Here is a 24,128-nt window from a genome sequence, read left to right as displayed (position 1 = left end):
CACAAGATATTTTCACATAATGCTAAAATCTCTTTTTCGGCTGTGCACGGTGGCTCACGCCTGTAATCCCAGCACTTTGGGAGGCCAAGGCGGGCAGATCACTTGAGATCAGAAGTTCGAGACCAGCCTGGCCAATATGGTGAAACCCCATCTCTATTAAAAATACAAAAATTAGCCAGGAGTGGTGGCATGTGCCTGTAGTCCCAGTTACTCCAGAGGCAGAGGTTGCAGTGACCTGAGATCATGTCACTGCCTTACCACCTGGGTGACAGAGTGAGATTCTGTCTCAAAAAAACCCCAAAATAAACAAAATCCCTCTTTTAACAGTGAAAGGCACATAATATACCAATTATTAAATGGCTGAATTATGGACTTTTGGGAAGAGGCAATGACTCCAAAAGTAGTATCTAAGATAAAGGGGGCTAGGTGCCGTGCTTCATGCCTGTAAACCCAACACGTTGGAAGACTGAGGATAGCTGGAAGCCAAGAGTTAAAAACCAACCTGGGCAACAGAGAAAAACCTCATCTCTATGAAAAATAAAAAAAGTTAGCAGGGCTTGGTGGACACACCTATAGTCCTAGCTACTTGGGAAGCTGGGGCAGGATTGCTTGAGCCCAGGAGCTGGAAGCTGCAGTAAGCTGTGACTGCACCACCGCACTCCAGCTTAGGCAACAAAGCGAGACCTTATCTCTAAAAAATAAATTTTTTGGGAGGCCGAGGTGGATCACCTGAGGTCAGGAGTTTGAGACCAGCCTCACCAATATGGTGAAACCCCATCTCTACTAAAAATACCAAAATTAGCTAGGTGTGGTGGTATGCGCCTGTAGTCCCAGCTACTTGGGAGGCTGAGACAGGAGAATTGCTTGAACCGAGAAGACGGAGGTTGCAGTGAGCCGAGATCATGCCACTGCACTCCAGCCTGGGCAACAGAGCAAGACCAACCCCCCACCCAAAATTTTTTTTTAAAATAAGATTAAACTGTTCTAGGTAGGCAGTTATTACTTGATTAAAAAAAAAAAATCTTTCGGGCCAGGCACGGTGGCTCACGCCTGTAATCCCAGTACCTTGGGAGGCCGAGACAGGCGGATCACCTGAGGTCAGGAGTTCGAGACCAGCCTGACCAACGTGGAGAAAAACTCCATTTCTACTAAAAATACAAAATTAGCTAGGCATAGTGGCACATGCCTATAATCCCAGCTACTCGGGAGGCTGAGGCAGGAAAACTGCTTGAAGCCAGGGGGCAGATGTTGCGGTGAGCCGAGATCCAGCCATTGCATTCCAGCCTGTGCAACAAGAGTGAAACTCCGTCTCAAAAAAAAGGCTTTCTAAGCGTGCAGCTCCACACAATAAAATCTTTGGGTACCTCTACATTCTCACAGAGCTTACTACATAAAAATAATTAGATCAAACACCTCATTCTTAAGTGTGCCAGACAAAGATATTAACGTACAACATGTTTAAGAGCAGGCAGTATATGGCCGGGCGCGGTGGCTCACGCCTGTAATCCCAGCACTTTGGGAGGTGTCAAGATGGGTGGATCACCCGAGGTTGGGAGTTCAAGACCAGCCTGACCAACATGGAGAAACCCTGTCTCTACTAAAAATACAAAATTAGCCGGATGTGGATGCACATGCCTGTAATCCCAGCTACTCGAGAGGCTGAGGCAGGAGAATCACTTGAACCCAGGAGGTGGAGGTTGCAGTGAGCCGAGATCGCGCCATTGCACTCCAGACTGGGCAACAAGTGCAAAAACTCCGTCTTAAGGAAAAAAAAAAAGGAAAAAAAAAAAAGAGCAGGCAGTATAACATAAACCTCACCAAATTACTAAACACTTATGCATCTAGTGACTAAACCATATGAGTAGAATATTTAAATAAAGAAAAAACAAACAAACCATTTCCAGTCAGGTGTGGAAAAAAGAATATATTATACATTTTTATTTTTATTATTTATTTTTGAGACTGAGTCTCACTCTGTCGCCCAGCCTGGAGTGCAGTGGTGCAATCTCGGCTCACTGCAAGCTCTGCCTCCCGGGTTCATGCCATTCTCCTGCCTCAGCCTCCCAAGTAGCTGGGACTATAGGCACCTGCCACCATGCCTGGCTCATTTTTTTCTATTTTTAGTAGAGACGGGGTTTCACCATGTTAGCCAGGATGGTCTCGATCTCCTGACCTCGTGATCTGCCCGCCTCGGCCTCCCAAAGTGCTAGGATTACAGACGTGAGCCACCGTGCCCAGCCCTATTTTTATTTTTTTTGAGATGGAGTTTTGTTGTTCGCCCAGGCTGTAGTGTAATGGTGCGATCTTGGCTCACCACAACCTCCCGGGTTCAAATGATTCTCCTGCTTCAGCCTCCCAAGTAGCTGGGATTACAGGCGCATGCAACCACACCCGGCTAATTTTTGCATTTTTAGTAGAAATGAGGTTTCACCATCTTGGCTAAGCTGGTCTTGAACTCCTGACCTCAGGTGATCCACCCGCCTTGGCCTCCCAAAGTGCTAGGATCACAGGTGTGAGCCACCGCGTCCAGCCCAGGTCTTACTTTTTATTTTTTGAGACAGAGTCTCACTCTGTCACCTGGGCTGGAGTGCAGTGGCGCAATCTCGGCTCACTGAAACCTCCGCCTCCCAGGTCCAAGCGATTCTCCTGCCTCAGCCTCCTGAGTAGCGGGATTACAGGCGCCTGCCACTATGCCCAGCTAATTTTCTCTACTTTTAGTAGAGACGAGGTTTCACTATGTTGGCCAGGCTGGTCTCTAACTCCTGACCTCGTGATCTGCCCACCTGGGCCAAAGTGCTGGGATTACAGGCGTGAGCCACCGGACCCTGCCAGGTTTTACTTTTTAAACAAAAATTTTTATTCAAGACACTGCTCTACATGACTCTACACGATGTTTGACCTTAACTAAAATTCCCTGAAGCTAGAGGTAATATACTCTTTTCTTTTTTTTCTTCTGAGATGGAGTTTCGCTCTTGTTGCCCAGGTTGGAGTGCAGTGGAGAGATCTTGGCTCACTGCAACCTCTGCCTCCTGGTTTCAAGCAATTTTCCTGCCTCATCCTCCTGAGTAGCTGGCATTACAGGTGTGCGCCATCATACCTGGCTAATTTTTTTTTTTTTGAGATGGAGTCTCGCTCTGTCACCAGACTGGAGCATAGCAGGGCCATCTCAGCTCACTGTAACCTGACTCCCTGGTTCAGGCGATTCTCCTGCCTCAGCCTCCCGAGTAGCTGCGACTACAGGCACGCGCCACCACGCCCAACTAATTTTTTGTATTTTTAGTACAGACGAGGTTTCGCCATGTTGGCCAGGATGGTTTCCATCTCCTGACCTCATGATCTGCCCGCCTAGGCCTTCCAAAGTGCTGGGATGACAGGCATGAGCCACCACGTCTGGCCAGGCCTCTCATATTTGATACTACCTATTTCTTGCCCCCAAGATACCTTATTTTCTTTAGGGTGCTGATCATATCATCCAATGCCTTGCGGTAAGCACTGATCACCACTGTTGGGTGCATCTGCTGCTCCAGGAAGTGCTCAGCTACAGACAGCATTTCTCCCGCTGAAAAAGATAACAAGCACCATAGTAATATTTAAAAGTATCTGGATATCAAGGCAAGTAACTTCATTATTCTTCCAAAAAATACTCTCCTACATCAGACTCTCCCAAAAGGTATGACATTTGGCCATTCATACTATTCCAAATTTTACACTTTGTATAAGACACGACAACTTATACAGAAAACATCCTTGTTGCCCAGGCTAGGCATGGTGGCTCATACCTGTAATCCCAGAAATTCAAGATCAGCCTGGGCAACATAGTGAGACCCTGTCTTTACAAAAAAATTTTAAAATTTAGCTTAGTGTGGTGGTACGAGCCTGCAGTCCCAGCTACTCAGGAGGCTGAGGTTAAGCGGATCACTTGAGCCCGGAAGGTTGAGGGTGCAATGAGCCGTGACTGCACCACTGCACTCCAATCTGGGTGACAGAACGAGACCCTGTCTCAATAAATAAAATGATGAAAGACTGATTCCAGGGCTTACTTATTCTTTTGATCTTTTTGCTTTTTTTTGAGGAGTCGTCTCGCTCTGTCGCCCAGGCTGGAGTGCAGTGGCACAATCTCTGCTCACTGCAACCTCTGCCTCCCAGGTTCAAGCGATTTTCCCACCTCAGCCTCCCAAGTAGCTGGGATTACATGCATGCATCACCACACCCAGCTAACTTTTGTACTTTATTAGTAGAGACGGGTTTTACTATGTTGGTTGGCCAGGCTGGTCTTGAACTCGTGACCTCAGGTGATCTGTCCACCTCGGCCCCCCAAAGTGCTGGGATTAAGGCGTGAGCTACCACGTCTGGCCTTCTCTTGATCTTTCTAAAAAAAAATTTCCCTGAAGGCTCTAAAATAAAGAAAAATGCACAAAAGAAAAACTGACTTGTTTATTAGTACTTTTATACCTTAGGATGTAGTCAAACTGCTTGAACTAAAAACAAAACACACAAAACCTTACCTCTGAAAGAATATTCAAGACTGGATGCGGTAGCTCACACCTGTAATCCCAGCACTTTGGGAGGCTAGGGTGAGCAGATCACCTGAGCTCTGGAATTTTTAGACCAGCCTGAGAAACACAGCAAAGCCCTGTCTCTATGAAAAAATTCAAAAATTATCCAGGTATGGTGGCATGTGCCCATGCCTACTTGGGAAGCTGGGTTGGGAGGACTCATTGAGCCCAGAAGGTCAAGGCTGCAGTGAGCCGTGATCACACTATTGCACTCCAGCCTGGGCAACAGAGCAAGAGTCTGTTTCAAAAAAATAAAAAATTAAAATTAGAAAATGTGCACAGTTAAGGCTGGGCGCGATGGCTCACGTCTGTAATCCTAGCACTCTGGGAGGCCAAGGCAGATGGATTACTTGAGGTCAGGAGTTCATGACCAGCCTGGCCAACATGGTGAAACCGTCTCTACTAAAAATACAAAAATTAGCCGGGCATGATGGCACACGCCTGTATTCCCAGCTACTCGGGAGGCTGAGGCAGGAGAATTGCTTGAACCAGGGAGGCGGAGGTTGTGGTGAGCCAAGATCATGCCATTGCACTCCAGCCTAGGCCACAGAGTGAGACTCCATCTCAAAAAAAAAAAAAAAAAAACAGAAAAAGAAAATGTGTACAATTTACCCTCTGGATAAGGGATTATTGGTAAAACATCTCCTTCTTTTAAAATTTGTCTTTACTTTCTGGCTGGGAACGGTGGCTCACACCTTGTAATCCCAGCACTTTGGGAAGCCGAGGCAGGCAAATCGCTTGAGATCAGGAGTTTTGAGACTAGCCTGGACAACATGGTGAAACTGTCTCTACCAAAAATACAAAAATTAGCCAGGTGTGTTGGTGGGTGTCTGTAATCCCAGCTAGGTGGGAGGCTGAGGCATAAGAATTGCTTGAACCTGGGAGGCAGAGGTTGCAGTGAGTGGAGACTGTGCCCAGTTACCCCAGCCTGGGTGATAGAGTAAGACTCTGTCTTAAAATGAATAAATAAAATTTGTCTTTACTTTCTAATAGACACACACAAAATAACACATACATAGATACAAACACACACACAAAAAAGCTTGTTTCTAGAAAAAGTATAGAGTATTGTAAATATTCTTTTTGTCAAAAGCCTTTTGCACAAATTGCTTGTACTACCTGCTTATTGGCAGGTAAAATAAGCTTTTAAAAATGTACATAATATGTTATTCATTAGTATGTGCTCCAGTGTTTGAATTCAATATATTTTGTTTCAATTCCAAAGTGTCAATCATGTATATTGAAAGAAAAATAATCAAAAAATACAGTTACATACCACTTAACGTTTCGGCCAACAATGAACCACATATATGACAGTGGTCGCATGAAATTATCATATTTTTACTGTACCTTTTCTATGTTTAGCTATGCTTATTATACAAATACTTACCACTGTATTATAACTGTATTCAGTACAGTAACATGTTATACAGCTTTGTGGCCTAGAAGCAATAGGCTACACCATACAGCCTAAGTATGTAGTAGGCCGTACCACCCAGGTTTGTGAAGTACACTCCATGAAGTCTGCATAGTAATGAGATTGCCTAATAATGCATTTGTCTCAGAACGTATCCCCATCTTTTTTTTTTTCTTTTTTTTTGAGACGGAATCTCACTTTATCGCCAGGCTGGAGTGCAGTGGTGTGATCTGGGCTCACTGCAACCTCCGCCTCCCAGGTTCAAGTGACGCTCCTGCCTCAGCCTCCCGAGTAGCTGGGACTACAGGCACGTGCCACCATGCCCAGCTCATTTTCTGTATTTTTAGCAAAGACGGGGTTTCACCATGTTGGCCAGAATGGTCTCGAACTCCAGACCTTGTGATCCGCCCACCTTGGCCTCCCAAAGTGCTGGGATTACAGGCGTGTGCCACTGTGCCCAGCCCGTATCCCCATCATTAAGCAGCATATTATTGCATTTTAAAAGATGGCTGAGTGGCTGGGCATGGTGGCTCACGTCTGTAATCCCAGCACTTTGGGAGGCTGAGGTGGGAGGGTCACCTGAAGTCAGGAGTTTGAGACCAGCCTGATCAACATGGTGAAACCCCGTCTCTACTAAAAATACAAAAATTAGCTGGGCATGGTGGTGGGTGCCTGTAACCCCAGCTACTTGGGAGGCTGAGGCAGGAGAATTGCTGGAACCCGGGAGGCAGAGGCTGCAGTGAGCTGAGATTGCGCCACTGCACTCTAGCCTGGGCGACGGTATGAGACTCCGTCTCAAAAAAAAAAAAAAAAAAAAAAAGCAAAAGCCTGAGTAGGATAACTTAGAAAAGGATATGCCCTATTAAGAAATTATTAGAACTGTAACAGAAGATTTCTTTAAGGCTGGTCAAGTGTTGTTTTTCACATTCTTAAATCCATCTACATCTAAGATACTTGGACTCATGGATACTTATTCTACCCACTATCTCTAGATGATTCAACTGAAATTATCAGCTAGAAAATTTTGTCTGATATGTAAAGCTCATGTTCTACTACAAAAAATAAAAAAGCGTATGAAATCTTTCCTCCCTCCTCTTTCATCCTTCCAGGTTTTCCCTAAAAGTCCGTAACTGGCTATGTTCTGAATCCTCAAAAGAACTGGATCTAAAGATGGATTAGTTGACTGTGACTCTCAAGCATATTTTCATTCAACTCATCATTCTCAAAATACAGTACAATAGGGCTGGGCACTATGGCTCACGCCTGTAATCCCAGCACTTTGGGAGGCCGGGGCAGGCGGATGACCTGAGGTTGAGAGTTCGACACCAGCCTGGCCAACATGGTGAAACCACACCTCTACTAAAAATACAAAAATTAGCTGGGCTTGGTGGCATGCGCCTATAATCCCAGCTACTCAGGAGGCTGAGGCACGAGAATCACGAGCCCAGGAAGCAGAGGTTGCAGTGAGCCAAGATGATGCCACTGTACTTTAGCTTGGGCTACAGAGTGAGACTCTGTCACACAAAAATAAATAAATAAAATTTAAAAATAAAAATAAATAAATAAGGCCAGGTGTGGTGAGACCAGCCTGGGCAACATGGTGAAACCCCATCTCTACTAAAAATAAAAAAATTAGCCAGGCACGGTGGTGGGCACCTGTAATCCCAGCTAACAGAAAGGCTGAGGCAGGAGAATCACTTGAACCCCAGGGATGGAGGCTGCAGTGAGCCAAGACTGTGCCACTGCACTCCAGCCTGGGCAACTCTGTCTCAAAGATAAACAAATAAATAAATATAATTTGAAAAATTAGCTAGGCTTAGCCAGGCACGGTGGCTCACAGCCTGTAATCCCAGCATTTTGGGAGGCTGAGGCAGGTGGATCATGAGGTCAGGAGTTCAAGACCAGCCTGGCCAACATGGTGAAACCCCGTCACTATTAAAAATATAAAAATTAGCCGGGCGCAGTGGTGGGCATCTGTAATCCCATCTACTCGGGAGGCTGAGGCAGGAGAATCGCTTGAACCTGGGATCAGAGGCTGCAGTGAGCTGAGACTGCACAACTGCACTCTAGCCTGGGTGACAGAGCAAGACTCCAACTCAAAAAGAAAAACACTCTGGGAGGCTGAGGCAGGAGATTGCTTGAGCCTAGGAGTTTGAGGCAAGCCTGGGCAACATGAGACCCCATCTCTATGAAAAATAAATAATAATAATTTTCATTAAGAACTTTATTTTTAGATATGTGGGCCAACACTATAAATTAGCATCCCTTGGCTGGGTGCAGTGACGCACACCTGTAATCCCAGCACTTTGGGAGGCCGAGGTTGGCAGATCACCTGAGCTCAGGAGTTCGAGATCAGTCTGGCCAACATGGTGAAACCTGGTCTCTACTAAAAATACAAAAATTAGTCAGGCGTGGTGGCGCACGCCTGTAATCCCAGCTACTAGGGAAGCTGAGGCAGGAGAATCACTTGAATCTGGGAGGCGGAGGTTGCAGTCAACTGAGATTGCGCCAATGCACTGCAGCCTGGGCGACAGAGCAAGACTCTGTCTCAAAAAAATAAATAAATAAATAAATAAATAAAAATTAGCATCCCTTATTTTAAAATAGTCCCTCTTGGGCCAGGCATGGTGGCTTACACCTATTATCCCAGCAGTTTGGGAGGCAGAGGTGGGCAGATCACCTGAGGTCGGGAATTCGACACCAGCCTGACCAACATGAAGAAACCCTGTCTCTACTAAAAATACAAATTAGCCAGGCATGGTGGCCCATGCCTGTAATCCCAGCTACTCGGAAGGCTAAGGCAGTAGAATCGCTTGAACCCAAGAGGGGGAGGTTGCGGTGAGCTGAGATTATGCCATTGCACTCCAGCCTGGGCAACAAGAGTGAGACTCCATCTCAAAAAAAAGAGACATGGTCTTGCTTTGTTGCCCAGGTTGGAGTACAGTGGCACAAACACGGCTCACTGCAGCCCCAACCTCCTGCCTCACCGACCTCAGCCTCCCCAATAGCTGGGACTACAGGTGTGTGCCACCACATCCAGCTGATTTTTACATTTTTTTATAGTGATGCAGTCTCTCCATGTTGCCCAGGCTGGTCTCAAACTCCTGACCTCGTGATCTGCCCACCTTGGCCTCCCAAAGTGCTGGGATTACAGGCGTCAGCCACCACACTTGGTTGCAATCAGATTTTTTAAAACCAGTGTTTCTAGTATAAAAATTTTACTATCATCTTGACATTTACACAATAAAGGCAATAGGCCAAGATTTGAAAAATAATTCTTTATGATCCTATAGGAAGTAGAAAGATTAGTCTTTAAACTTACATAGCCCAGGGTCATTATCCTGAAGATTTCATTTCTTACTATTTGTAACCCCAAAAAAAAATTCATGACACTTTCATAGTCATTCATGGAAATCACAGAATGGCAAAAAATTTGAGTCACCCAATGACATTCCTAGGTGAGGTCCAACAAGGCCTTTAGCTCTCACACTGTAAAAAAAGTGTCCTTTATGCAGTATATTTAAGGTTATGTTTTTCACATTTTTCTTGATGATTTCGGTATTTATAATGGCTCACAAGTGTAGTGCTTAAGTGCTATCTAATGCTTCTATGTGCAAGAAGGCTGTGATGTGCCTTACAGAGAAAATATGTTAGGTGAGCTTTGTCCAGGCATGAGTTATATTGCTATGGGCTATGAGTTCAATGCTAATAAATCAACTATATATATTAAATGGGTGTCTTGAAGACAAACACATACAATAAGGTATATATTTATCAGTTGATGAAAGTGTGACCAGAGGCTTATAGGTACCTAACCCTGTATTTCCTATAGAAGCAATGATTTATTATTTGCCAATTCAGTGTTTGTGGTGACTTTATAGGCGTGGTGGCTCACGCCTGTAATCCCAGCACTTTGGGAGGCCAAGGAGGGCGGATCACAAGGTTAAGAGAACGAGACCATCTGGCCAACATGGTGAAACCCTGTCTCTACTAAAAATACAAAAATTAGCTGGGCGTGGTGGCACGTGACTATAGTCCCAGCTACTTGGGAGGCTGAGGCAGGAGAATCGCTTGAACCCGGGAGGCAGAGGTTGCAGTGAGCCAAGATCGTGCCACCACACTCCAGCCTGGTGACAGAGCGAGCGAGACTCTGTCTCAAAAAAAAAAAAAAAAAAGAATATTATAACTTACAGTGAATAAAGAGAATTAACTATTACTTTATCAGCCAGATTTGCATAGCTCACCCTATTCATATAAATGTTTTATACCCAACTGGAGAGAATACATAGAAAATAACCAATAAGCTATTTAAATATCTGTAATTAGTGGATCCGTAACAGAATTTCCTTCTTAAAATATGACACAGGTGTTATTTCTAATTTTTCCTTATCAACCTCCTATTCTCCTCTTACCAAGAATAATTACTGATGTGGTCCCATCTCCAACCTCTTCATCCTGGGTCCGGCTAATTTCGATCATGGACTTGGCCGCTGGATGCTGGACTTGAATCTAAAAAGGTAGATCACTAATGAATTCAGACTATTCAAAGATGTCTTAACTCATGAAGCTTGGCCCTAACTCTTGGGCTTCTTGCTTCTATACATACTTACTTTCCCTTTAATGTTTTACTGTATCTTGAAAGATTAAAAATGGCACCCCAAATAGCTTAAGTAAACCACTTTCCAAATCCTTTTTGGGAAAAAATGTATTACATGAACTCAACTATTAAAGCTTCCAGAGGACGGAACGATATCTTTTAGCTTATTTACTGGAAGCACCACTGTGGTTGAATTGTGTTCTTCAGTAAGATACGCTGAAGCCAGCTGGGCACGGTGACTCACACCTGTAATCTCAGCACTTTGGGAGGCGGAGGCAGGTGGATCACCTGAGGTCAGGAGTTCGAGACCAGCCTGGCCAACATGGTGAAACCCCGTCTCTACTAAAAGTACAAAAATTAAGCTGGGTGTGGCGGCACGCGCTTGTAATTCCAGCTAATCCGGAGGCTGAGGCAGGAGAATTGCTTGAACCCATGAGGTGGAGGCTGCGGTGAGCCAAGATCACATCACTGCACTCCAGCCTGGGTGACAAGAGCGAGACTCCGTCTCAAAAAAAAAAAAAAAAAAAAAAAAAGAAGATACGTTGAAGTCATAACTTCCAGAATCTGTGAATTTTACTTTATTTTAAAATAGGGTTTTTGCAGATGTAACCAAGTTAGATAAGGTCATTCTGTATTATGGTGGGCTTGAAGTCCAATCACCGGTGTCCTTGTGTAAGAGACACACAAGGGGAATAACATGAAGACCAAGGCAGAGACCAAGTTCATGCCAAAGAAAGGCAGCAACCATCAAAAGCAAGAAGCGGGGTTCTTTGGAGCATGGCCCTGCTGATGCCTTTATTTCAGACTTCTAGCTTCATTCTATAAGATAATAAATTTGTTGTTGAAGCCAACCGTTTCTGGTAATCTGTTATAGCAGCCCTAAAAAAGCTAATTAGAGCCTGTATCTTAATAGGTCCTTTATGTTTATAGAACTGTTAGAAAGCAAAAAAACAAAACCAAAAACGGAACACACCTCTCGAAGAATGGCATTGCCATCGTTGGTCATCACAATGCCTCCCATTGGGTCCAAAAGCATCTAAGATGAAAGCAAAAGTTATATTTAAAGTGTCCTAGATAACAGGAAGAAAAAATTGTAGTCTAAGAGTTTTAGGAAGAGATAAGCCTACCTTCATCATGGACTTGGGTCCCAAACATGTTCGGATGATATCTGCAATAGTCTAATGGAAAGGGAACATAAAATACTCAAGCACAAATCAGAGGACAGCGTGAGAATGTTGGAGTAATAGGGGAAAGGGGCATGAACAACCCACAGAGCCAGTGTTTTATTTTATTTTAATTTCATTTTATTTTTAGATACGGGGTCTCACTATGTTGCTCAGGCTGGTCTCAAACTCCTGGGCCCAAGTGATCCACCCGCCTCAGCCTCCCAAAGTGTTGGGATTACAGGCGTGAGCCACTGTGCCCGGCCAGAGTCAGTGTTTCTAGTGACACCCCTAAAGCATGGTTAGCCATCACTTTAGACATAGCATGCCACTTTAGATATAGGATGTGGCTAGCTCTGTTGTTTTTCTCCCCTTGGGAATGCTTTCAGGATGGATACAGAAATGACTTTTCACAAGAATAAGGGGGAAATGGCTCCCAGAGCTTGTTTCCCAGCAGTCCTAATTACTAGAAGTCCATGTCTTAGTATTTCTTTCCATGACGGTGGCCTCTACACCATCCTAAATCAGATATAAGGCTACTTCACTATTTCATTCAAAAGACATTTACCGAATATCTATCCAAGATCTACGGTGGGCACTAGGAATACAAAAGGGAATAAAGTACTTACGTTCAAGTAACTCAGTTTAGTATGGGAGACAAACACAAATAGAATACTATAAAACAATACACAGCAACAGAATAATGCACAAATTAATACGAGAAGATTATCAGTCCTAATTCAGAAGGGGAGGGCTTCCTTTCCCCTAACACCATCAGGAAAATGTTCTGAAAGAGGTCGACTTTTCCTCTGCCTATTTGCCCACTCTATAAAGTCTAGATGCACAGGACACATGGCTATGACCAAATACCAGGGAAGATAGCTGGAGGCAAACTACCATAAACACTTAAAAGATTTGTGACCTTGGCAGCATTGATGTTTCCAGATTGAACTTTTCTTCCGGATTCACGCTTTGTGTTCTGGCCTAAAATAGATAAAAATACAAGAGTCAACAGCCCAGGACTGCCCCATCATATACAAGCTATTTATTTCCCTGTCTTTGAAAAATAAGAATGCAGGTTTCATGGTATATCCACAGAGCAAAGCTTATCAAACTCTACACTTTAAATAAGTGCAGTTTATTACATGTCAACCATATCTCAAAAAACTGTAAACATACGTCTTTATGGCTGTTAAAACTTCCTTCTGTATTTCAACCCTTGGTATATTAAGAAATAACTTTGGAATCTTGGTTAATACTTTTCTTCTAACCAAATATTCATATATTTACAGCAGGGATTCATAACCTGAGATCCATGAATGGGCCTTAATGCGATAGTGAACTCCCTGAGATTATGTGAGAAAATGAGAGATATTGCAATTTTTTTTTTTCCGGAAAGAGGATCCACAGCTATTATCAGATTCTCAAAGGGCTGGTGACCCTAAGAAATGACCATTCAATGCTTTACCTAAGCAGGGAAAGAGTTTGGAGATTCACATTTTTCTGCTTGGATAAGGGGGATCATACTCTAACAGGTCCAGCATAATTAGTGATAGTGCCCCCACAGCATACTGTTTAGAACACACTCAACAGTTTGCAAGATATATAGTCACCTCATAATTGGATGTAATAAGAAGGCCTCAATAACCCATTTACCATCACTAAGAACTGACTACATACTTTAACTGGGAGCCTAATCGGTCACAGCCAACTAACGCCAGAGGATAATGCAGACCTGAAAGGAGCTTTGCAAATACACCACTCACCCCCAGGCCATCTCATTGGAGACAAGCCAGTAGTTATAACCAAACCAACATAATGTTTATTTCCTTCCTCTCTCTAAATTACCTTCCCTTACAATTTAAGTCTGTAAATCTTTCAATCCAGTTCCATCAAACCAAAACACCCACAATGCTTAGTATTTACATCTATCTCAGGGAGCTGTAACCAAAAACCTGCATGGACCTACAATCCATCAGAAAGAAGAAGGCTTTTTTTTTTTTTTTTTTCTCAAAATAGCGTTAAGTTTTTTTTTTTTTTTTTCCTTAAAAGTTATTTCCCAGGTACAGAGATAATGAATAATAACTCTGAAAGGCATTCAGTATTACAGAAGACGGTAAGGGAGGGGAGATGGCTAGCCAGGCTCTGCAGATGAGGTACAGAAGTTACACACAGAATGGAAACATATCAAAGGAAGACAATGGAGGTGGTGATCATCAGAAAAAAATAAGGGACCGGGCGCGGTGGCTCACGCCTGTAATCCCAGCACTTTGGGAGGCCGAGGTGGGCGGATCACCTGAGCTCAGGAGTTGGAGACCAGCCTGGTCAACATGGTGAAACTCCGTCTCTACCAAAAATTAGCCGGGCGTGGTGGCGCGCGTCTGTACTCCCAGCTACTGGGGAGGCTGAGGCAGGAGGATCGCTTGAACCTGGGAGGCAGAGTTGCAGTGAACAGAGATCGCGCCACTGCAACCCAGCCTGGGTGACAGAGCGAGACTCTGTCTCAAAAAATAAAAAGAAAAAAAATAAGGGATCTTCCAAAGGGAAAAGGTGACCAGTCGACAAATCTGGGAAAACCCAACTGGTTAGTGGGAAAGATTACAACGCCAGGGACACGGAGGGAACGATTACATCTAAGATCAGTGAAGCAAGTACGGTTACTTCGGGAAAAGGGGTTGCTGTTCAAGAGACTGTTACTGAAAATAAATGTAACGTAAAGTGACCAAGGATATTACCTATTTACCAGACCCTCTTTAAGCAGTCTGCCGACTTACCTCATTTAATTCTCACAATTCTACTAGGAAATACTATTAACTCCGTAATACAGATTGAAACATTTAAATTACCGCTACTAAGGGATGGGCCAAGGATATAAAGCTAGAACTAACTGAAAACAAAAAACAAAAAACGTTATTCGTGCAGCTATACAGCGACAATCAGGCTAGAAAGGGTGCAGGGGCGGGGGAAGCGTGGGGGCTGAGGGACAGAACGCGGAGTGGGAAAGAGCTTCCCAAGACGAGCACATGTCAAGAGGCTCGGCGAGAATAAGGTCAATTTGAGTTTGTGAATAGAAGCGAATAGGTTAAGAGAAGAGAGGAAAACGGGACACTGGGCTTCCAAAATGAAGACGATGATTGGAAGGCTCAATGGCCGGGTCAGGGCGGGACGGAGCTGGGGCAACACTGAAAAGTATGGACAGAGAAGGGCGAAAAGGGGGTCCATTTCCTGGCATCCCCAGAACTCACTGAGCACGAGCACTGGACGATGGCCCATCATGGCGGCGCGATGGAGAGCCGGGTACCCAGAGCTGGGGGAACCGGCAGAACCTTCTGGAGAGAGAGAACCAGACAGAAGCCCAGAAAACGCTGCCTCCTCAGGGCTTACACCTGAACCCGCTACTCTCAAGGTAGTCGCCAATCACCGCACCCATCTCATTGATCGGCACAAAAACAGACCAATTGACAGCCTTAGTCCCGCCCCCTACGCAAGAACGGCCAGACAAGTTAGACAGAGAGAGCACGATGAAGGCACTGGGAGGGCACAGACTATTGCGTAATAGGGTGGCCGCTCCCGGCCGCGTGCTGCGCGAACGTCGGCGCAGGCGCCAAGGCTCTGGCAGTTGGCCAGCACACCACTACGCATGTGTGTCAACTCTAGGGTTGGGTGCTGGAATTGCGGCTTTCGGTTAACACCGCAGGTGAGGTCGTTAAACTGTGTATTGCGACTCGGCTCCTATCGAACCGTGAAGGCTAAGAAAGGCTTGACAATTTCCACTCTTTTGGTCTAGCCTTAGCAACAGGTGGACTAGAGAGGCGGGACTCCAGCCAGCAGATGGGGGAAAGACCTGCCGGCTTGGCGCAGGGTGAAGTGGGAGTTGTAGTCTTACCGGGCCGGACTGTGCAGCCTTTTTCCGGGCACACTGGGAGTTGTGGTTTATCGCCTCTGGACTAATGGCTTGTGTGTGCACTTTTCCCTTCTTAGGAAATGCTTTCGGTGAGGCTGTGAGCAGTACCGGAGGGTGATGGCTTGCGTTTCCTTAAGTTATCCTATCTAAAATATTTTCCCAAGTATTTCCGCCGGGCGCTGTGGCTCACACTTGTAATCCCAGCACTTTGGGAGGCCAAGGCGGGTGGATCACCTGAGGTCAGGAGTTCGAGACCAGCATGGCCAACATGGTGAAACCCCGTCTCTACTAAAAATACAAAAATTAGCCGGGCGTGATGGCGGGCGCCTGTAATCCCAGCTACTCGGGGGGCTGAGGCAGGAGAATCGCTTGAACCCTGGAGACGGAGGTTGCAGTGAGCTGACATCGTGTCACTGCACTCCAGCCTGGCGACAGAGCGAGACTCCATCTCAAAAAAAAAAAAAAGTATTCCCTGTGGTGCTTTGAGATTTTTTTTTTTCCCCCACATCCATCTCTCTCCCACTGTCCTGAGTCTTAGTTAGAGATGATGGGGAGCCAGAGTTTTAAAATTACCATTCGGGATAGGAGAAGGACTCATCATACCGTGGAAATTAAACATGGTGAGAACACGGAAAGTAACTGCCTGTTCGTCAGAGACGTTTAAGATTTGGGTTTGGTTAAATTACTGTTTTGTCCAGAAAAAAAAGGAAGCACTAAAGGAAATAACTGTTTTCCAAACTAGTGAAGGGGCCGTGAGAGCACCAACAGTTCAAGAACAGTCACCTGTTTGGCCGTGAAATAGAGTTTCCTACTTTTTCCTCCGAAGATTGGAACAGCCTGAGATCTGCTGGAGACAACTTAGGAAATTATCATAGTGAAAATACTAGCATGGATTGTTGATCGTCTGATGCTGTGATTCTTTCCCAGGCACCACACCTGTTGGTGTTCAGATGGAGCAGCACACTAGTCATCCTAACAGAAAAGGTGTGTGTTGGAGGCCCTGCTTCCCCTCCCTTAAAAAGCAAGACCTCCTTTGCATTCCCCCCTAAATGGGAGCAGTGCTGTATTCCTAGCACCTAGAACTGGATCTGTTAAATAGTAGATGCTCAGTAATTATTTGTTAAATGAATTTATTATTCTTCCTTTGTATCTCCTCTTAATACTTAGAACAAGACTATGTACAGGATCTTAGAAGACATGGTGTTAACTAGAGTGAACAGATACTGACTTGTATTGGGACAGCCCCATTGGTGGGCCAGGCAAATGCCTGAGACCTTCTGACTCCAGAGCCTATCCACTTAACTTTAGGTGGAACAGATTATCTGAAAGACCTACTATTCCATAGCTTGGACATAATTTTTTTTTTTAAACGGAGTCTCGCTCTGTCACCCAGGCTGGAGTACAGTGGCACCATCTCTGCTCACTGCAAGCTCCGCCTCCTGCGTTCACGCCATTCTCCTGCCCCGGCCTCCTGAGTAGCTGGGACTACAGGCACTTGCCACCATGCCCGGCTAATTTTTTTGTATTTTTAGTAGAGACGGGGTTTCACCATGTCAGCCAGGATGGTCTTGATCTCCTGACCTCGTGATCCACCTGCCTCAGACTCCCAAAGTGCTGGGATTACAGGTGTGAGCCACCGCGCCCAGCCTATTTTTTTTTTGAGACAAAGTTTTGTTCTTGTTGCCCCGGCTGGAGTGCAGTGGCACTATCTTGGCTCACCGCAACCTCTGCCTCCCAGATTCAAGCAATTCTCCTGCCTCAGCCTCCTGAGTAGCTGGGATTACAGGCGTGCGCCCCCACGCCCAGCTAATTTTGTATTTTTAGTAGAGATGAGGTTTCTCCATGTTGGTCAGGCTGATTTCGAACTCCTGACCTCAGGTGATCCACCTGCCTTGGCCTCCCAAAGTGCTGGGATTACAGGCGTGAGCCACCGCGCCCAGCCCCAGCTTGGACATAAATTAACTGGCTCTTTTCACAGAGTGTATAGTGCAGTGGTAAAGAGCATGACTTTGGAGTCTACAGGACCAAATTTAATTCCAGCTGCTATTTGCCAGACCCTCTTAAGCAGTTTACCTTCTTAGGATCACTGCCACCTCTGTCTCCTAGATTCAAGTGATTCTTGTGCCTCAGCCACCCAAGTAGCTGGGATTACAGGTGTATGCCACCATGCCTGGCTAATTTTTGTATGTTTAGTAGAGACGGGGTTACGCCAGGTCTTGAACTCCTGGCCTCAAGTGATCTGCCCACTTTGGCCTCCCAAAGTCCTGGGATTACAGACATCAGCCATCGTGCCTGGCCAGTTTACCACTTTTTTAATGCTCAGAATTCTACTAGAAAATACTATTAACCCCACAACAGATCGAAACATTTAAATTAACTGCTACTAAGGGATGGGCTAAGGGTATAAAGCTAGGCCTAACTAAGAAAATATTATTCATGCAGCCACACATATTAACTGTGGAATCTTGAGCCAATTTCATGACTTAAGTTTCCTCAAGTGAAATGTAGGTAAAGCTACCTACTTTATCTGCATTCCTCAGGTCACGTTCCCCAGTTCCACAAGACTCTCATAGCACTTACTGAAATGTAATAGTGTGTGTGCTTGATCACCTAATGACTGTCTACACTGCAAGACTATCAGTTCCAGGAGAGTAGTGACCACATCTGTTAGCAGACTGTGGTATCCATAATGACCCTACTTTAAGGGTCATTATGAGAAACATATAAGATAATGTATGTAAAGCACCTTTTATTATCATATCCTCTGTTCTGCCTCCTTTTGCCTCTCCACCCTCATCCTCTGTTATACATTGTCAGAAATACAGCTCCTTTAGTATAGAGTGTGTGTAAAGCAGTCTCTTTTTTTTAATTAAAAAACAATTTTTAATTTCTCATACCACCTTGTGTAAAAATGTGTAAAGCATTCTTCAAACCTTATAACCCAGTATAAAATGCATTCTTGGCTGGGCGCGGTGGCTCACGCCTGTAATCCCAGCACTTTGGAAGGCTGAGGCGGGCGGATCACGAGGTCAAGAGATCGAGACCATCCTGGCTAACATGGTGAAACCCTGTGTCTACTAAAAATAGAAAAAATTAGCCAGGCATTGTAGCGGGCGCCTGTAGTCCCAGCTACTTGGGAGGCTGAGGCAGGAGAATGGCATGAACCCAGGAGGCAGAGCTTGCAGTGAGCCGAGATCACACCACTGCACTCCAGCCTGGGCGACAGAGCAAGACTCTGTCTCCAAAAAAAAAAAAAAAAAAAAAAAAAAATGCATTCTCATATGTCCAGGAAGGGCTCAAATTATTTAAAAGTGCATTTGCATGGAAGTTAACACATTATTTAGAAGAAAATCTTGAGACCTGAGTTTCAACTTCTGTCTCCTTACCACATTCTGCACAAGCCATCAAGTGACTGATGACTCTGGAGCAGGAGGGAAAAGAAGATGGATGACCTACCAGTAGAGCTTGGAAAATCCACAAACCCAGTAACCCAGTGCAAAAGAAGAAAACTAAAACCAAAAAAACATATTTCCCTCACCAACAGTGACTGACAGAGAACAGATTTCAGTTTTCATAGGCTCAGTGACCTTCCAGACAGAAAGCATCTCACCCTGGCACCCACATATAAGCACTTCTTCCTCTTACCAGGCCATTCCTTCTGTTGCCCTCTGAGTAAAGAATAAGAATAAGACATCTTCCTTCATACAACCTATTTTTCACACTTCTGCCCCCAGGCTTGTTTTTTATGAAGAGGCCCTTCTTTATCCTTCAGATCCCAGCTGAGATATTACTTCCTCAGGACATGTTTTCCAGCTCTACAGACTAAGTCAGTTGCTTTCATAGCACTTACTGAAGTGTAATAGCATGTGTGCTTGATCACCTAATGACTGTCTGCACAGCAAGACTGTGTTCCAGGAGAGTAGTGACCACTTCTGTTTAGCAAACTGTGGTATCCACAGCGACTGACACATAGCAGGCACTTAGCTATCTCTTATGTGTATGATGAAAATGAATTGTTTTACCATCCTTTCTTGATTTCATTATAACAGTGAATTATTGTCTCCCTACTGTCTTGCCTTTTTAATTCTTATCTAGTTCCAGCTGTCTGACTTTCCATCCATTGCTCTTGTCTACTTTGCCACTTCCTTTTCATCTTCTAGACTCCTGAGGAGGAGTTCCTCGAAGGTTCAGTTTTTCTCTCTCTGTTTTTTGCCTTGGAGAGCTAATGTATTTTTGCAGCTCCTTCATCCCCTTTTTGGGGCTGGCCTGGCAGTTTGACCTTTCACTTGAGCTCCGATGCCAGCTCTCTGGCTGTTTTTCTGGGCACTTCTATTTGGATTTCCTACTCTCACCTCAGATTCAATATGTCCAGATGTGATTATGTTAATACGAGAGTTGAATTTTACTCAAACTTCTTTAAGTAAAAAAGGCAATTCAGGGGCTTGTGCAGTTGGGAGAGATGCTGAAGTAGCTCACAGAATAATGGGAAGAAGAGCGGCAAAAACCAGGCCTCGGGGACTAAAACTGGGGATTCGGTGCCTGTTGGTGTCTTGTGTATCCATCTATCTCTCTCCTATGCTTTTTCTTGTCTCTAATCTCTTGCTTTTATCCACTTCTCATGGTATGCTAGCCAAATAGCTTTCATTGGGCCCAACCATACATTTTCTCAGAATAGGAGATCAGAAGAAAGTAAATTTCTTGGCCGGGCGTGGTGGCTCACGATTGTAATCCCAGCACTTTGGGAGGCTGAGGCGGGCGGATCACGAGGTCAGGAGATCGAGACCACGGTGAAACCCCGTCTCTACTAAAAATACAAAAAATTAGCCGGGCGTGGTGGCGGGCGCCTGTAGTCCCAGCTACTCGGAGAGGCTGAGGCAGGAGAATGGCATGAACCTGGGAGGCGGAGCTTGCAGTGAGCCGAGATTGCGCCACTGCACTCCAGCCTGGGCTACAGAGCGAGACTCCAGCTCAAGAAAAAAAAAAAAAAAAAAAAAAAAGAAAGTAAATTTCTTAGACACAGAATCCATATATTGATCCCAGGGAATGACTCTGGCCCAACTTACCTCATGCACCTAATCCATTGGCTCAGTCACAGTTGCCAAGGGGATGGGAATACCATGATTGGCCTGTATTGGGTCACAGGCCAATCCTTGTTGGGGAGAGGAGCTTGATTGTGGTCTCACCAGTATAGCCTGGCTTCTCAAGTTTTTTGTTGTTGTTGTTTCGTTTTTTTTTTTTTTGAGAAGAAATTTCACTCTTGTTGCCCAGGCTGGAGTGCAGTGGTGTGATCTCGGCTCGCTGCAATCTCTGCCTCCCAGGTTCAAGTGATTATCCTGCCTCAGCCTCCCAAGTAGCTGGGATTACAAGCACCTGCCACCACGCCCAGCTAATTTTGTATTTTTAGTAGAGGCGGAGTTTTACCAGGTTGGTCAGGCTAGTCTCGAACCCCTGATCTCAGGTGATCTGCCTGCCTCGGCCTCCCAAAGTGCTGAGATTACAAGCATGAGCCACCGTGCCCAGCCGCTTCTCAAGTTTTTAAGGTTCAGTAAATATCCTCTACCTGAAGGGAGGTAGAGTTCTCTCACTACTCATATTGATCTCTTCTCCCTTTTAAGAAACATTCGTTTTTACATTTAATCACATAGTATAACTAACAGATAAAAGGCTTTTATTTTCACCCCAGACTCAGACTCATTGTTTATGTCCTCATGTTGTTAGATCACTGTTTCACCTGTGTCTGATTTGTCTTCCTGACTAGATAATAAGCATCTAAGAAACCACGTCTCAACACATCTCATGTATACCCTAGAATTTAGTACAGTCGCAAGCATGTAGTGTATATCAGTAAGAACTTGTAAACAAATTAGATTTTAGCTTATCCCACTCCTGCTTGGTTTCTCTTAATCCTATTATGATTTCTTTTTTGTCTTATGTATCTTTCTGATATGTAACATATTCAGGGCAGGGCCTGGGCACCTGCTTTCATGGACCAGGTGCAGGGATCTAATTAGAAAGGCTGTCCCTTGTTGGAATGAGCTCTGATTTAGTTACCTCTGATTTAGTTCCAGCCAAAGAGGAAGCTAATGCTGTGCCTCTTTGTAGAGCAAAACCCTCCCCCAGCTATATTAATCTTCAAGCAAGTTCCCCACCAGCCACTTTTCTGAACATCCAGACAACAAAGCTGCCCTCAGGTAAGGATGTAGGGAGGGTTTTCTAATGGACTCAACAGGGGGAAGGGTTGCATGGAGGAGGTGGCTTGAGCTGTCGCCTATTGAACAACAGCCAAATCTATGTTAGGCATCTATAGATTTTTCCGTGGTAGCTTGTTGATTATTTAGTTTCATTGATTTCATTATCAGCCCAGTTCTACCAACTTGTATTGTTTCCTTGCTTGTTAGCACTTTTGCTAGACTAGGCAGGAGTGAAGTGAACCTCTCATTGCTTACTGGTAATGTTAGTTAAAAGATGGCCAGGTTTACCCCTGTTCACTTGGGAAGATAAAATTTTAAAAACCGGTGGCCAGAGAAGGAAACTATTAGCTCAGTCTCAGAGTCTTTGAATTTTCATCATTCATCTTCCCTTGGGGAGGTCAGTGGGTATTTGACATAGCTATGGGGAACCCAACAGGGCACTAACTAGACAGACATAACCCCTGTTTTTGAGGACCTCAGAGTCCAACAAAGAAGTCAAGACTGATAAAAATACAAACAGCAGATAACATAATTACCAAGGTTAACTGGCTGTGTAAAATATTGGAAAAAGTGGCTGGGCACAGTAGCTCATCCCTGTAATCCCAGCACTTTGGGAGGCCAAGGCAGGTGGATTGCCTGAGGTCAGGAGTTTCAGACCAGCCTGACTGACATGGTGAAACCCCATCTCTACTAAAAATACAAAAATAAGCTGGGCGTGGTGGCAGGCGCCTGTAATCTCAGCTACTCAGGAGGCTGAGGTGGGAGAATCACTTGAACCTGGGAGGCAGAGGTTGCAGTGAGCCAAGACTGGGCCATTGCACTCCAGCCTGGGCAACAAGAGTGAAACTCCATCTCAAAACAAACAAACAAACAAACAAACAAACAAAAGAATGGACTAGCAGGGCGCGGTGGCTCATGTCTGTAATCCCAGCACTGTGGGAGGCCGAGGTGGGCGGATTACCTGAGGTCAGGAGTTTGAGACCAGCCTCACCAACATGGTGAAACCCCATCTTTACTAAAAATACAAAAATTAGCTGGGCATGGTGGCACCTGCCTGTAATCCCAGCTACTTGGGAGACTGAGGCAGGAGAATTGCTTAAACCGGGAGGTGGAGGTTGCAGTGAGCCAGGATTGTGCAGCTGCACTGCAGCCTGGGAGACAGAGCAAGGCTCCGTTGAAAAAAAAAAAAAAGAAAAAAAAAAGAAAAATATTAGAAAAAGAATGGACTGGCCAGGCTCAGTGGCTCACACTTGTAATACCAGCACTTTGGAAGGCCAAGGCGGGTGGATCACCTGAGGTCAGGAGGTCGAGAGTAGCCTGGACAACATGGTGAAACCTTGTCTCTACTAACGATACAGAAATTAGCTGGGCATGGTGGCACATGACTGTAATCCCAGCTACTCAGGAAGTTGAGGCAGGAGAATTGCTTGAACTCAGGAGGTGGAGGTTGCAGTGAGCTGAGATTGTACCATTGTACTCTAGCCTGGGTGACGAGTGAAACTCTGTCTCCAGAAAAACAAACAAACAAAAAAACAATGGACCAATGTAGCAGGAATGGTTGAAGTTAGGGAACTTCAGGTCACTGCTGAGACACTATGTCAAGTAACAGAGGAGGCTGAGGTATCCCCTGAGCTCTAGGGAAGTTAGGCCTCCCTCCCAGACCATTTCATTCACTCATCAAATATTTGTTATATGCCAGGCATTTTTCTAGGTGCTGGGGTTAAAGTAGTGAACAAATCAGATAAAAATCCCTGCCTTCCTGGAGCTTACATTCTAGAAGGGGGACTTAGACAAAACTTAAGTAATTATAAAATATGCCATATGACCATAAATATTATGGGAAAAATAAAACAAGGGAGAGGGGTAATAAGTTCCAGTGACTGATTTCAAATTAAAATAGGATAGCCAGGTATACCTCACTGAGAGGTGACAGCTGGGCAAAGGTATGTCTGAGTTGGGTTGTTCCTGGAAAGATTGGAGAGGTCATTTTATTAGGGTCCTTCCACCCTCAGTACAATTACCAAATCTCTCTCCTTTGTTCCCTTGCACCTCCATTGCTTTTCCTTCTGGAGTTGATCACAAGCCCAAGGAATGCCTAGGACTCCTGGAATGTATGTATGCAAACCTCCAGCTTCAGACCCAGCTCGCCCAACAACAGATGGCTATTTTGGAACATTTACAGGCATCCGTGACACAACTGGCTCCTGGGAGGGGAAGCAATAACTCTTCTCTCCCAGCCTTATCTCCTAATCCATTGTTAAATCACCTGCCCCAATTCAGTAAATGAATTGTGGAACAAA

General features: G+C 44.9%; 2 protein-coding genes across 5 annotated transcripts in view; one reads left to right on the top strand and one right to left on the bottom strand.

The window, feature by feature from the left end:
* CCT3 (chaperonin containing TCP1 subunit 3) overlaps positions 1-15,240 on the bottom strand; it is a 27,824-nt gene extending 12,584 nt beyond the window's left edge. Inside the window, exons 1-6 of the mRNA XM_012510978.2 lie at positions 14,979-15,240; positions 12,656-12,717; positions 11,698-11,748; positions 11,544-11,606; positions 10,386-10,482; positions 3,442-3,559 (exon numbers count right to left, since the gene is read on the bottom strand). Of these exons, the coding sequence (XP_012366432.2) occupies positions 3,442-3,559; positions 10,386-10,482; positions 11,544-11,606; positions 11,698-11,748; positions 12,656-12,717; positions 14,979-15,009 (422 nt within the window). The 5' untranslated portion in view covers positions 15,010-15,240. The remainder of the gene's footprint in view (positions 1-3,441; positions 3,560-10,385; positions 10,483-11,543; positions 11,607-11,697; positions 11,749-12,655; positions 12,718-14,978) is intronic.
* On the top strand, positions 14,146-24,128 carry TSACC (TSSK6 activating cochaperone). 4 transcript variants are annotated; one of them, XM_012510989.1, is made up of 4 exons: positions 14,146-14,380; positions 16,464-16,621; positions 21,700-21,828; positions 23,901-24,128. In XM_012510989.1, exons 2-4 carry the CDS (start codon positions 16,588-16,590, stop codon positions 24,113-24,115), a joined length of 378 nt encoding a protein of 125 aa, XP_012366443.1. In that variant the 5' UTR covers positions 14,146-14,380; positions 16,464-16,587; the 3' UTR covers positions 24,116-24,128. The 4 variants fall into 4 exon arrangements, with proteins under 4 accessions (XP_012366443.1, XP_012366441.1, XP_012366444.1 ...); XM_012510987.2 differs by lacking the exon at positions 14,146-14,380 and adding an exon at positions 15,332-15,430; XM_012510990.2 differs by lacking the exon at positions 14,146-14,380 and adding an exon at positions 15,332-15,430 and having other exon boundaries at positions 23,912-24,051.

The sequence above is a fragment of the Nomascus leucogenys genome, chromosome 12 (assembly GCF_006542625.1).
Source record: "Nomascus leucogenys isolate Asia chromosome 12, Asia_NLE_v1, whole genome shotgun sequence".
Lineage (NCBI taxonomy): Eukaryota > Metazoa > Chordata > Mammalia > Primates > Hylobatidae > Nomascus > Nomascus leucogenys.
This window is presented reverse-complemented; position numbering and strand designations above follow the sequence as displayed.